The sequence below is a fragment of the Boleophthalmus pectinirostris genome, unplaced genomic scaffold (assembly GCF_026225935.1).
Source record: "Boleophthalmus pectinirostris isolate CB_2022bp ecotype Guang Dong unplaced genomic scaffold, ASM2622593v1 HiC_scaffold_9, whole genome shotgun sequence".
In the NCBI taxonomy this organism is placed as follows: domain Eukaryota; kingdom Metazoa; phylum Chordata; class Actinopteri; order Gobiiformes; family Gobiidae; genus Boleophthalmus; species Boleophthalmus pectinirostris.
The window spans coordinates 26,622,819-26,638,301 of record NW_026571541.1 but is presented as its reverse complement, the minus strand read 5'-3'; the positions used below and the strand labels follow the sequence as shown (position 1 = coordinate 26,638,301).

At 37.4% G+C, this 15,483-nt stretch overlaps 1 protein-coding gene across 1 annotated transcript in view; it reads left to right on the top strand.

Annotated features, from left to right (window-relative positions):
- Positions 1-7,684, top strand: part of LOC110171881 (WD repeat-containing protein 49-like) — a 66,929-nt gene extending 59,245 nt beyond the window's left edge. The window contains exons 15-17 of the mRNA XM_055166702.1: positions 950-1,012; positions 3,539-3,729; positions 7,448-7,684. Of these exons, the coding sequence (XP_055022677.1) occupies positions 950-1,012; positions 3,539-3,729; positions 7,448-7,684 (491 nt within the window). The remainder of the gene's footprint in view (positions 1-949; positions 1,013-3,538; positions 3,730-7,447) is intronic.
- Positions 7,685-15,483: the final 7,799 nt, after the last annotated feature.

The following is a 15,483-nucleotide window of genomic DNA, read 5'->3' as shown; positions in this document are numbered from 1 at the left end:
AACTGAAACCTCACTTCTTGCTGCCACCAAGTCTTGCTGCGGGTCTTTTGCAGTCAGTTGAGGGTTTCTTACTACTTGCCTCCTCAGGACTCTGGTGGCAGCCTTTGGTAGTTTCCTCTTTCTGTCACGTCCTGGTAGCGTAGCCTCTGTTCCTTTAACTTTAAACTTTCGAACAACGCTTCCAACTGTATCTCTAGGAACATTCAGTGCCTTTGCTATATATATATTTTTTTATATCCTTTTCCCTGTTTGTGCAAGGCAATGATCTCTTCTCTGAACTTTTTGGACAATTCTCTTGACTTAGCCATATTTCTAACATGCAATGAAATGTCACCATCAACAGTCCAGATATTTTAGGGATTCTATGACCAGCACAACTGATGCAACTAATGAAGCCCTTGATTTGCCAAAGTGTGCTCTTATGAGGAATTCTATTCAGGGGGTTGAATAATTTTGAGACCGCAGTAGTCATTAAAAGTAGCATTTTGTGTTGAATTTGGAGAAACCACTTGTAATATTAGTTGTGTGAAGCTATTTAAATTGTTTTTGTTTGATTTCTTTTTTTAAACAGCTTCTAATTTTGCACATTTTACCAATAAACCTAATTTGCAGTGGGGGTTGAATAATTTTGATTGCAACTGTAGCTTAAAAATATCTAGAAAAACAAGAATTCTGACGTGTGAGTGGGGTTGCCTCTCCACAGATGTGACCTGTAGCCTGGTCTGGTTTGCTCATGACAAAAGAGAGGCTTAATGCCATACTGTGAAACATTCCAGTCAAAGCAATAACACCTCCACAGAGAAAAGCATTTGACAGACTCTCCACCAGAAAAGTTATTCTGTCACGATGCAACTCTAAATTTTCCGTAATAATAAACAGAGTCACAGCTTAGCAGATAAAAAATAATGAACATGTTCTACAAACTTATTTCATTGTTTTACTTCACTAGACAAAACCAACGAAGCCACTTGTTTACTTTTCATACCAGGACGACAGAACTCATCAGCTACAGGTACGTTATTAAAACTGCCATTGTTATTGTGTACCAGTGTCTCTCGGTACTTTATATCTGAATACACGCGCTTTGCATCGCCCGTAGAGCTGCTTTCATGCCTGCAGCCACTTTAAAGCAATAAACACCAGCACAGTTCCTTCCATCCCCATTTCCTTTGCAATGTACTCTGACAGCACCTGTTGTTTTTATTCATGTTGATTTATATACAGGGGTATTGCTAGCTGCAGCTTCAGTTACAATTTTAGCCTTGTAGCAAAGCATTATTAGCTTTTGGAGACTTTACGGCAGCTGGTAGAAGTGATTTTGACGAATATATGGGCCCTGTAGCTCGCTCTAAGCCCTCTTTAAACACAGTGCACATTGAGTCAATAGAGCAGAGTATTTTGTTGGTTAATGAAGTTGGCAGGTGGGGTTCTAGATGAATGTTAAGTGCAGGCATTTTCACTTGGCTGTTTGTGCTGTAAGATATTAAAAAGGATAGCGTGGTCCAATGTTTACACTGAGATTGTAAAGGGACAGTTAATTTACAGTCAGGCCAAAAACAAGCCCAAAAAGCTTATTATATTTTAAGGATACTTCACAGGTTACAGGAGTATGAGCTTTAAAAAATAATAATGGGAACTTGTTTTTTAAGTTGAAGCTGTCCATTGCTTGAGTGAGTTTAATGATTGTTAAAGGTGCGCTATGTAACTTTTTGGCTGGGGTCACCTTCTTATTTCTATGGATATGTCTTTGCTCTGCTTCGAATGTTCCACAGTTTGACATTAAACACATCTAACTTACATGTATTCAATTACAGATAGTTTTATTGCTCAAAAATATCTAAAAACAGGCATACTGACTGTGAGTGGGGTCGCCTCTCCATAGATCTGACCAGTAACTTGGTCTGGTTTGGTCTCCCTGATGATAGAAAGATTTAATAACATACTTAAACTTAGACAAACTTTATTGATCCACAAGGGAAATTATTTCAGCACAGTAACTCAAACGTCACAATATAATATAATAACAAAGACACTGGTGTCAAATAAAGCATTGTTTCCCAAAGACTGGGTTGCAAGAGATTTTTTTGGGGCCGCCTTGTCACGATCGAGATTTTTTGGGGTCACCTTGTCATGATCCACACTCCCCTCTCGCTCCACACTTCTTCGGCAGCACTGCCTTGCCTAACCAATTTTCTGTGGGAAACACTGATTACTGTTTTTCATTATTTAAAACTTGAGTAATGTTCAGAGAGACTTGGTCACTCAGTCAACAGTAAAATATCGTCATTAATGTTCAATAATTGTCAGAAATGTTTGTGATTTACGAATAATGTCTGTTGACTTGGGTCACGAAGATTTGTGGCTTTTAAAATATGGGCCCCCAGAATAAAAGTTTGCAAAACACTGAAATAAAGCATAAGTATACATTTATTTGTACAAGTAGAAATAAAACATTTATTAACATAGTAATACAAATATATCTCTCCACTACATGAGGTTGTAATATTCTTGGAACATTCCAGACAAAGCAATAACAACTCCATGGAGAAAAGCAGGAAGTGGGCCCTCCACCAGAAAACTTACACAATACATCTTTCATTGAGACTACACTGGTATAATGACTGATGTTAATAGGTCAGGGTGAGGAATTATAATTCTTATGAAAGACTTGTTTAACTATATTTAATTAAATCAAGCCAATTACTTCTACAAATAATGTAGTTAGCTTTTAGTGTGTAATTCATCTTTGATTGGATTTTGAGATGTCAGAGCCCATTTTTCTTGGTTTGATCAACTATAAATATTTTTCTAAGCAAAAACATAATTTAAAAAACATACTTTCAATATTATTAACTCAATAACATAATGTGCTCCAAACTGTTTCCTGCTTTTCACCGACTGAGGATTGGCTGTCGACGTCTTCATTAAAAATACCAAAGAAATTATTTGATCTTGATTCCATTAATTGCTCAACCTCAACTTTAATGCATTAAAAAATACAGTATAAAAACAACATCATAATCATTAAATAAATAATGTGATTTTGTATATTTATATGAAATTAGTGAGGATGTAGCATTTTGGTTAACATAGTAATTAACTCAACAATATATAATTTTTGTTATTTGTGTGGGCACCTGGTTTATTCTCTTGTCTCTTGAGCTATGAACATATTATTGCATCAAATGCAACCATACATAGACTATAATTTTGTAATGAATAGGGGTGGGTCTGTGTAAGTATTCCTTCTTCCCCCTTCTTTTGTTTCGTACGTTCAGAAATGTTTAGAATATGTGATTGTGCATTTTTCCTAGCACAAACTTGAAATAAATGTATGGATCAATCAATTAATTGTCTCTAACTAACTTTGGGGTTAGCAGAAAGGTTTATCTATGCATAAATTATTCTCAAATTCACTCACTACTATAGAAAGTAGTAGGTTTAAAAGGGCCCGTCCTTGTTTTTACATTATAACATAAGAGTAAATTTTATGTAATATTGGGCCTTTTAATTTTTCTGATTTACGTTTATGATTTAGGTGGTGCAGACTTGGTGTCGTGTGGATGTTCAGGCACAGTGAGGTTCTGCAGCACTCTCCACGGTTGTGTTTTGGGACAGTTCGAAGCCCACAGCAGTGACCTGGGACCCATCGTAATGACCGTGAGCCCGTGTGGGACATACTTAGTGACCGGGGACAAGGACGGGACCGTTAAAACATGGGACATAAAGGTACATGTGTGGAAGAATTGTTATATTTTTAAAAGCACAATACACTGTGACTATTTTCAGCTTTGAGAATGTAATGATGTCCCAGTTTCTCTCAAACCTTTTCTGCTATTGACCACTTTGGACAAATGAGGGATTATAGCAACTAGTTTGTATTTCTAGTTAGTATTTTCATTCACCTATGTTTATAATTAAAGGTCCTATAGTGCGCTAAATTGAGCTTTAAGTCATTTTATAATGCTGTTACCTCCTCAAAAACATACCTTGAGTACATTGTGTTTTGTTTCATTCACACATGTTTGAGTAATCCTTTTTTATTAGTCTGTCTGTATCTCAGAATGCTCGAAATGCTCTGGTCCACCTTATGATGTCTTGTAGTGGTAGTTTTTAAGTTAACAGTAGGGATAGGTATCATTAAGACGTTGCCAGTACGATACATGCCTCTATACATAGGCCACGATACAATACATATCTCGATACAGTGAGCTTTCAACTCGATATGATATATTTTAAAGCGATTTGATACGGTTCAATAAAAAGTAAAGGCTAAATCATGGCTGTGATACTAAAAGCCTGTGTTAAACCACTTCTTGTGCAAAGTTAATATGAAACACAAACATTTTACTCATCAAAACAGTGAAAATGTCAAATGTGTTGCATAAATAAGTTTCCTTCAACTAAACAAGCGACAAAACTGTAGCACTGTAACTAAATAATGTAGCAAAATACACCAAAAAATATATATATCGATACAGCAGCCCACGGTATCGATACTGTATCGTCACATTAAACGATATGATATATTAATGTTTCAATATTTTTGCACTCCCCTAGTTACCAGCTACCTTTTACTTTTAGTTCAGTAGCGATGGCTATTCTAGATGGCTGAAATTATCCATATGATTCTAGTGAAAGTGTTTGGAGTTTAAAAACACAGTGGAGCACTTCCTGTATTACCACATGACATCACAAGGTGGAACAAAGAGGTCTAATTTTGAGAGAGAACTGAGAAGAACTGCCTAAATATTTGTTAAACATGTCAGATCAGAAAATAGTGTAATATGGGCCCTTTAAAAATGAAATGTTAAATCTGACAATTTCTCTTTTCAACAGCTTAGGCAAAAACTTACTTCAATTAAAAGCTTTGGAAGAGTGTGATCATTACTTCACAATTGTATTTGATGATAAAAAACAAAACTGCATCTGTTAAAGGTGATGTACCTGACTTGTATGCTGTTAAAACATGAAAAAAGTTCGCAGTGGTCCAAAGTTTTTCCTCACTTACCTTATGCATCCTAATTATGAGTTCATAAAGTGGGTCTATAAACACTTTTACAACTTCAGAGACCAGTGCGGAGTTTTGTTGTCACTGTAAAGGTAACAACAACAACAGTGCTTTATAATTAGATGCAGACATTACACAACGAAAGAGATGCTTATACAATATATCTGTACTGGGGCAAGTCATATTTTGCTTCTCTTTAAAAAGAATTAACCTGCATATGACTGCCATAAAACTCTACTGAGATGGCTTGAAACGGGCCAAAAGGGTGTAAGTGACTTTATTTCCAGATCAAATACATTTTATAGTGATCCAACTATATTTCCATATTATTTTGCAGGCTTCATTACTGATTATACACCAAAAGACTATATAATAGAAGTAGAAACCTAGCAATAGTCCCACATTTGAACTATTTAAAGGGCTCATATTATGCTTTTCTTTGATTTATGTAAACAGAAACCCACTTTTTAATGTCATGTGGTAATTTAGGAAGTCCTCCGCAGTGTTTTAAAACTCCAAACATCTTCACTAGAATCATTTGAATAATTCCAGCGCTGGGATTGTAATATAGGACCTTTAAAAGTTTGTGAAACCTTTAAAAGCTCTTTTGACTTTTTGACTCTGACTTTATAGACCTGGATTACAGACATGCCTCTCATCACCACTGCTCCTATTTTCAACTCTCATGGCTGAGTCTCACTTGGCTTCCAGTTTAATTTATGGAAATGTATATGAAGCTGTCTTAAAGAGGTTTTACTAGAACTAACTGCTAAGGGAAGAAAATCCTATCCAGTGGCTCATTTGGAACGGTGTAAAGTGTAAAATGCGTACTCCCAGAACCAAAACTGCACTTTGTAATATATTCATCACTTTAAATGGCCTCTACCCAATTTGTTCCATCAATTTGATAAAAATCAGTCCTGCCCCAGTAGAGAAATATTGTACTAGCAACTCTTGAGGTAAAAATACATCTGCTCTGTATGTATTCAGTGTTTTATTGTCCAATTATCAGGAAGCATACTAGTTGTTGTAGCATTATCTTGGCAACAAAACTCCACACTGGCCTCTGGTAGTTGTGAAAAGCGCTTATAAACTCATCATAGTGAATAATTAGGATGATCTGAATTAGGGCTCAATGATCTATCCTTTTGGACCGAAAATCACGATCTCAGACAACACGATTTTGGGAGTCTGAAAGTCCGTGTTTTTTTGCAGTGCTCTTAAAGCCAAATTTTAAGGGCGAAGTTTAGTTCTGCGACGACTCAACGCACGCTGCCGCTGTCATTTTTGACTTATGCGTCTGCGTCGAGGTCTATGTGCCGCAAACTAATTCACCACCACAAAGGAGGAGGCGAGGATTTAAACCTGGCGTGCATGTAAAGTTTAACATGAACCATCTCCAACGCGATAGAAGCACAGAACAGACTCACCATCATCAGCACATCCTCTGTCACAGAAAAAAAACACTCATATTCTACTGAGTCGTGCCCTTTAGTTTGACAGAAGCTGACCGAACCAGCGCACAAGGAAAGAGCCGTTTTTTTTGTTGTTTTTTTTTCAGCGCTTATAGTTCTGTAAAGGTGGTTTTCTGTTTGAAAGAAGAACTCAACCTAAATATGCAGCAGGTTTGTGCATAAAACAGGTGAATGAAACAAAACACAACTCCAGGTATATTAATGATAAGGAAACTACAGTACATAAATCAAAGAAAAGCATCACGTGAGCCCTTTAATAGTTCAAATGAGAAATTATTGCTAGGTTTCAACTGCTACTATATAGTCCTTTCGTGTATAATCATTTATGAAGCCAGCAAAATAATATGGAAGTCTCGTTGGATCAATATAAAATGTATTTGATCTGGAAATAAAGTCACTTACATCCTAATTAAACAAATGTGCGCAAACGGTCCAGCGTCAAATCATCGGTGCAGGACTCTGGTATGATGTAAGTATCTGTGATGTTTGTAAATGTTCATGTGCACTAAAAGTTGATTTGAAAAAAATTGTGGATGAAATAGAAATCGTAATATCTGCCAGAAAAATCGCAGTTCAGTTTTTTCTTAAAATCGTTCAGCCCTACGATAAATGCATAAAGTTAGTGAGGAATAACTTTGGACCACTGCAAACCGTTTGAAATGAACTAGTTTTGTTTTTCATGTAAGACAGTAAAAATAGACACAGTGACTTTCAGTACAAATGGGGAAAAAGTGGGAATAAACGAGATTCTATTTTAAAATTCTCCAAGGGCAGAGTTTAAACTTTATTTTACATTGAAAACTAATGCTCTAATTGCGATGTTTCAGCTTTGATGATAAAACAATCCAGCGTTGCTTTGATGTGAGTTCTGATAATATGCATATGTAGAGAGCGGGACAGTTGCTTCTAGACATAACATACAGTAACAATAATACATTTAATTAGTCGTCTCATCCCACAGAATTATTGCCTCAGTGCCACCGAGCGAGTGACGAGTGAACTTCCTGAACTTCTGCGTACGTCCCGCCCACACCTGGACCGCGTCACTCACCTGGAGGCATGTCTCCACGGCGACAGGCTCCTCCTCCTCTCCACGTCATTGGACAGCAGTGTGGCTCTGAGTTACCTGCCAGGAGAGATCATCGGTTACTTTGGACAGGTAAAATTACATTACTTTCAGTGCGTTGGAAAGGCATAAAGAACATGGCTTAAGTGTTGCCAGGGAGACATTACCACCAATCTATAAAAACAAAACAAAAAACAGTCTATACTCCTAAACAGCGCAATAATTAAAACAGCTTGAGATGAATTTAGAGAAAAAACAATTTGTCTTAAATTACTTTGTGCAGGTCTGGAATCCTTAGGCAATTCATTTCAGAAAATTCAGTTAGAAAATATTATTATTTATATTTTGTTTGGCTGTAAAGTAAAACATTTTCATTTATCTGTTTTATAGTATGTGAAACTATCCTGCAGTGCAATAGAAGTAAGCCCATTTTTCCACTTCTATTCCATTCCTACTGCTTTTGTGTCACTGGGCAAGACTGGTATGGGATCAACAGAGCTAGTGCTATTCATTAAAGGAGACATATTTTGAGTTTTAGGTTATTCAGCTATAACATACAGTATGTACATGATTATTTTATATTTTATTCACTGTAAAAAGTAATATATCTAGAGCAGGGGTCTCCAACCTGCAGCCTGGGAGTATCGCTGTACCCCTTCTGAGTAGCTCACCAAGGGATTTCTGAATTATACATATTGTGCTGAAAAAGTAAAATTTGATTAAATAAATGCCTTTTACCATTGTACATGTATGGTTTTGATTCCTAAATTTGTACACTAATAAATGGATAATGGTTTATGTTTTATAGGCATTTAACAGTACCTCATATAAGGCTTGCTGTGGCTCTTATATTTACTAAATTTCCTGTGTCTGCTAAAACTAGTAGCTTTCATTTTGGCATTTTCATTTTGTAAAAGTAGCTCACTGGAGGAAAAAGTTTGGAGACCCCCGATCTAGAGATCGTTTCCTCTTATGTCTCAACAGAGCTCGTACTATTCATTAAAGGAGACATATTTTGAGTTTTAATTTATTCAACTATAACATACAGTATCTACTTCATTATTTTAAATTTTATTCACTGTAAAATGTAATATATCTGCCTACAGTAAATAATAAAAACAGATTCGTTGACTTTCTGTCCAAACTGCAGAAATGACATACAAAGTGGGAATTAACTTGACTGACCAGCCTGTCCCTTCTACATTCTGATAGAAGAGACTGGAGCTCTTGTAAACTGCCATGTTTGTTTTAGACATAAATAGAACATGCATCTCTCTGATTGGTTAATCCATATGTCCCTCTGAAATCAGGGGGACAAGATACAACTCCAGATCCACTCGTCTTTGTAAAGTTTGGTCAAAGCGTGTGGTTCTGGCTGGACAAGAAAGCAATTAACTGTAACAAGCAGGATATTTTCATTTGTTTCTATTGTTGAAATGTGGCTGTTTTGTACCCTACACGTAAGAAATCTGCAACGTATCACAAGGATGTGGGTGGGGATAGGGGGTAGGTAAGTATTAATGATGAGGGAGCACCATTATACCGTGGTTAAAAGCTCATGAAAGCACACAACATGTCTCCTTTCAAATCTAGCATAAGTGTCCACCAGAGGTTTTCCAAATCCCCCAGAATATTTTTTGCAGAATTTTCCTAGAATAAAAGCCAGAACACATTGCAACTTGCATGTCAAAACAGTGCAGTTTCTTCTCTGATTTGTTGACCACTGCTGGCACTATATGACCACTGGTACTACTTCTCATCCTGCCCCGAACCGCCTAAATCCTTTGTTGCGCTATTCTCTGGCACACTGTGAGCACCCCTGTCAGACGGCCACTCTTTCTTCCCTTCCCCTCTGGTTCAAACTCGTTCAAACTCGGAGCTGCGCGTGTGGCCTGTGATATAGCAAACCTCCCACGCTGCCCCTCGCTGCTGGGCGCTTGTATCCATTTGAGGAAATAGAAATGAAACCGGGCTCAGAGTCACGGTTAGGCAGGCATGTCAGAATTGGGCCATATTAGGTCTGCCTGGGGCGGCGTCTACAGACTGTTGCTTCATTTTTAGTTTGCCGTGGGCTTTCAAACACACATATACTTTACGCTCACGCCCAATAAGCTGTATAATAGTGAGGTACAGCCTGGGCTAGATCTCTCACATTCTCCTGTACTTTACAAAGACCTAAGCCTGCCACAATAATTACTATATTAGGCTGACCAAATTTTAAAATCAAAAACTGGGACACACCCGGTTGGGGCGTTTGGTAATAATAAAATTGTGAAACGAGCACATAATGAAGGAAAATTGTTAGGTGCTCGGCCCATTCATGACTTATTCAGGACTAACATGTGAGTCAGTAGAGTCACATTTTAGTCATTTTTAAGCAGCTTTCCTGTATTTTACTTAATCAAATGTCAATTTATGCCTCTCTTTACTGTTGGCAGGTTCCGAATTGGTCAAAAATAGAGACGCCTTGGACATTTCTTGTATAAAACTGGGACAAATCAGTGGTTTTGGATAATTGTGCTGGGACAGGGTAGTCTGATTCATCATCACCATCTGACCTCGCAGCATTAGGATTTGTTCGCTCGATGGTAGGCGGGTACTTTTTTTATTTAACCAATCGCTGCTATTTGGTCGTGACGTATGTAATGCAACGCTAACGGGGCTAATAAGCTTTTCCCAAATCCTGTAGGAAGAAGGGCAATAACGTCTTTCCCCTTGATAAAATTGACAAACATTTTCTTTGTTCCGGCTTAAAATCCTCGATCCTGGGAATCGTTGCCAACACACAATATATGGCTTCGTCTACATCCATCTTGACCGCTTTGTTTACTGTTGTGCTGTACCACAAAAGGGACCCAGACAGACACTTGAGTTTGCTGTCATGGCTTCACAGCTCTTCGCTGTTTGGCCGGTGCGCGGTCTACAACTTTCAAGGTTCTTGCAAATCGTTTAGTGTATTCCAATTCCTGACCTAGTCACTGGAGAAAAATGAAATTGAGTGGAGGCACTAGGTGGCGCCAACCTGGGTAAGGACAGGGTACACACGGCTCGAAACTCTGACTGTCCCGGGTAAATAGTGATGCCTGGTCACCCTATAAACTATAATGATTTATCAGTATATGAAAGCTGGAACAATATTTTTTTTTGGGTTCAATATTTATTGTTGGTGTTTTTTCTTTGCACTACTTGGGAACTTTGGGTTATTTTTTGGCTACTTGATACGATTTGAGAGTAGAAAGTTGAATTAATAACTTATAACAATGACTCAGAGTACAGAGGCAAACAAGGTACTAAAGTGTTTCATTCTGCTGTTTATGTATTGCAACAGTATTGTAGATTTAGAATATTTTTTTGTGGTTTAAATCTGATCTTGAGTTATTGCATTAGTAGCATAAATTAGTTAAAATATTATCGTTTAAACTTTTATATTTTCTTCAGCAATATATCACAGTTCAAAATGTGTTATCATGACAAGTCTACAAAGATGCTTCTGGAGTGTGTTATATTAGCAACCATGCAAGTTTTGTTTGCCCGGGAGCCATGAATAATGATTCCCTATTAAATACAACGAAGCTTGTCTAAAAACTTGTCTCAACCCCAAGTTCTGAGGTGGAGTAACCAATCAGAAAAACACATGCCCCTATCCTGAAAGATAAAAAATAAAGAAATAAAGAAATGTAATTAAACTGCCGTGATTATTTACGTAAAAATAGGTGAGAGAAGTCACAGTTTAAGGTGCTAGCTGGAAGGTTGGTTTTGTCTGAACTCTGAAATGTTGCTACCTAGTGCATACCTAGTGCTCAATTTCATTTCTCTCCAGCAACTAAGTCAGGAATCAAAATACACTAGATGTTTCGCAAAAACCCCGGAAGTGTAAGTTCGGGCACCAGCCAATCAGCGAAGAGTGATATATTCAGTGTTGTCAACGATTCCCAAGATCGAAGATTTAAAGCCGTAATAAAGAGAATGTTTAGTGAATTTCATCAAGGCGAAATACGTTATTGCCCTACAGGATTTGGGAAAAGCTTAATGTACCAGTCAGCTCCGATAGTGGTGCATTACATATGTCACGACCAAATAGCAGCGATTGGTTAAATGAAAAAAAGAACTCGACTGTCCAGCGAATGAAATTTAAGGCTGCGAGGTACGAAGTGAAAGGAAGTAAAACCGGCTGATGAATCAGGCTAGAATGTTGCAGAGTATGGCATTAAACTTGGCAATCTCCATGGAGACAAGCAGATGATTACTGGTCAGAGCTGTGGAAAAGTGTACCTTCTTACATCAAGGATCCATGTTTTTCCAAGATATAACTGGTAACTAAATAAATGTAAGATAGCAAAAAAAAAGATTGTTCTTAGAGTGAAATGTAAAATAGATATGCTTAATGCCGCACTGGGTAACATTTTAATAACACCCCAATACTTTATCAGAAATGTCATGTAGTGCACCTTTACCTATTGTATTACAAACTTTATGAAGACTATGTATAATTTTATCCACTAATGTAACATTTCACTCCACTTCACCAGACTGGAGCCTTCTTCTTAAATCACAGTAATTGCATTTAATATTCGCGATGCATTCTAACACATTTCGCGCTCATTACCGGCAGTCTGTGCACAGATTCTCGTATGTAAATAAAAGACTTCATTCATATTCAGCGTATCAGGTTATCAAAGGATACATGGTTAATTATGCATATGTTTCTAAGCAAAAATACAGTCGGCAAATGTCTTAGAAAAATCTCTTCAAAAGACTCTAGGTTGCTTCCGAATTTCCCTCCAGCTATGTGACCCCAGATAAACTGCGAGAGTGTTCTGGTGATGGGGTCGGCTCATGTAAGTGATGCTAGATGTTGCTGAGTGTAAGTTGTTGTGGTTTGCAGGAGGGGAGCTGGTGTTTGGAAAGAGCTGGTCTGGAGTATCCTCAGAGGGGATCGGGATGGGACCAGAGAGACTGCAGAGGAGCAGGAGAAGAGGCAGAGAGAGAAGAGGATTCTCCTGGGAGTGCTGAACATTGACGACTGTGATTGTGCTGAACATTGACGACTGTGATTGTCATTTCAGTAAATAAGACGTAACAGTCATTTGATGGGCATTAGTGAAAGCAGTTTAAAGATACTGTAGATCGTACCCAAGAGTGCAGTTTGACGGACTATGTAAGTTTTTCTTGGCTTACCAAACATTACAAAATGCATTTTCAGGACTCCACAATATACAGTACAGATTACTGAATGTGTTGTGTGAGCCTCGCTTCTGTCAATCTACCCCAGGGCAGCTGTGGCTATAATAGCAGCATGAGTGTACAGTCTTGTATTTACGTCTGACCACAGCAAAAGGTCACCAATGAAAATAAAGTAAATCGGAAAGCACAAACTGACAGTCTTCTGAACCTGGTCTCCTTCAAACGATACATAACCACACACAGGCGCCACGGGGAGGTGAGCCCTACAGTGTGATGAAAAAAGTAACATAGTGGAGCTTTATTATAGTATTTGTTATATAATACCAGTCAGAAGTAAGCAGTGGTGGAAGGTAATGAAGTACAAATGTAAAAGAACAACACCATTTTTAGGTATCTGTACTTAACTTGGGTACATTTTACAGTGGATACTTTTTACTTTTACTTCACTACATTTGAGAGCAGGTATCTGTACTTTCTAGTCCGCTACATTTTAGATCTGGACTTAAAAAGTAAAAAGTATTAGTATACATTTTTTTTGTTAAGGTTTGAGACCTGCTGAAATGAGACTTATTTTTAGCACTTTAATTTGAGTTAACGTTCCAATTTTGAGCAAACCAAATACCCAAAAATACACAAACTGCTAAGAAAGTGAAAAAAATCTGTACATTTGATGCTTTAATTTACTAAAAATCTCTGCAAAATACTTACTTTTTACTCTTAAAGTACAATTTTTAAGGTACTTCAATACTTTTAGAATTTTTCATGTGAAACTTTTTTTTTTTTAACTGGAGTAATCTTTTGCCCCTGTAGCTGTACTTTTACTTAAGTAACAAAACTGAGTACTTCATCCACCACTGGGAGTATGTCAGAAGTATCTGAAACATTTTCTTTCTCACTCGCATCTTTAGACCACTTGCCAGCTTCCCCCTCAGTGTATCTGTTCCGTAGCAGACACAGCCCATCGTGTGCTTGTCTCTGCTCAGACCTGCCCTTTGAGGAGACAGTATGTATGAGGCCCTCTGCCCTTTCCGGAGATTGTCCGTGCCGGATATGTGTCACCCGGGGGACAACCACTCATCATGAACCAGCTGTGACCCTCCCCTGGTTCGGTCAACTCTGTCCTCATCCAGGTGATATATATACTAGACATAAAGGCATGTGCCACCTCTCGCGGGCTCCATTATTTGATTATGGACATGGCAACAGTGACCCGCAGCTAGTAGTGACGTGTATATATATGTTTAAAGTGCTCATGGCCACTGTTTTGATGATGAAATGGTTTGCACTCACCCTCCCAAGTATGTATATGTATATGTATATGTATATGTATATGTATATGTATATGTATATGTATATGTATTAGGGGTGTAACGATATCCAAGTCTCACAATACGATATTGTCACGGTATAAACCTCGTGGTACGATATTTATTGCGATATCGTGGGAAAGCTTACAATATGGTGGGCTCACGATTAGGGATGTAACAATATCCAAATCTCTCTGTACGATATTTTCACAATATACTTCTCACAGTACGATATTTATTGCAATATTTTGTAGAGACTAATAAAATTGTGAATATGCTACTTTTTTCTCTTAAAATGTCTTGACAAGACTTAATCCAAAGAACTAAGACTTAAAACTGTTAGAACTGTTATTTCTTCATGTAGTCCACACTGAAATGGAACAAAGGATCATGGTCTATGTAGTTCCCTCTATCTTTTTTTAAAACTATTGCTGCACAATAACTCTTAATTTAAGCAAAGAGACTTGTAATTCGATCTATTGTGATGGTCCACGATATTATTGTGAGAACTTTGACGATACGATATTACGATATTTTGGTTATTGTTACATCCCTAATATGTATATGCATGTATATTATCAATAAGGAGTTCACAGTAGGCCAGAATAATTACGATGTCGACTCAACAATAAATGAAATGATAGACGTAACAATATTTTTTTTGGGTGGATATTTACCATGTGTACTTTTTTGTATTTGTAGGGAACTTATATTTGCATAACAATTTGAGCTGCAGAGGGTTGAATAAATAATTTCTATGACTCCTCCTAGGTACAAACCAACTACTACCGTGTTTCATCATTCTATTTATTTATTGCAGCACATGTTTTTTAGTGATATTGTAAATCTGGAGACCCCTTGAAATCATTTTGTGACCTTCATACGGGCCCCGACCTCCCCACGTTCAGAACCACTTGTCTAATGTAAGGGGGCAATATATTTCTTATGAACCTAAATCAAATAAAATACCAAGACACAAAATCAAGCGTCAAACTAAAATGTCACAGGCTTGCACACGTAGTAGTCACGCCGTAAAAAGTGGTTGGTCATGCACGCTCTGGACTAATGGACTAAACCACTGCAGTGAATTTGTGTATTATTTGGTGATTTGTTATGTTTTTATTAATAAAGAAATGGCCATTTGGAGGACATTTGGTTAATTTGTTAATGTAAAATATTATTGATTGATGACTTTTGTTTAGTAAAAACCTGATTTGCTAATTAGTTTTTTGCCCAGGGGAGGGGCTAAGGGGGTATTTAAGGGTTCTGTTTCAAAGTTGGAGGACCTGAGCTTTCTGGAAGAGCTGCTGTGAATCAGGATCACACAGTACTTAAAGAGATTATTGAAACTACATTTTAAGTTTTGATTTTACTGGTTTTATTGTTTTAGGACTGGTATGACCAAACACAATTTACCTTTTTGTTGTCTTCATCTTATGA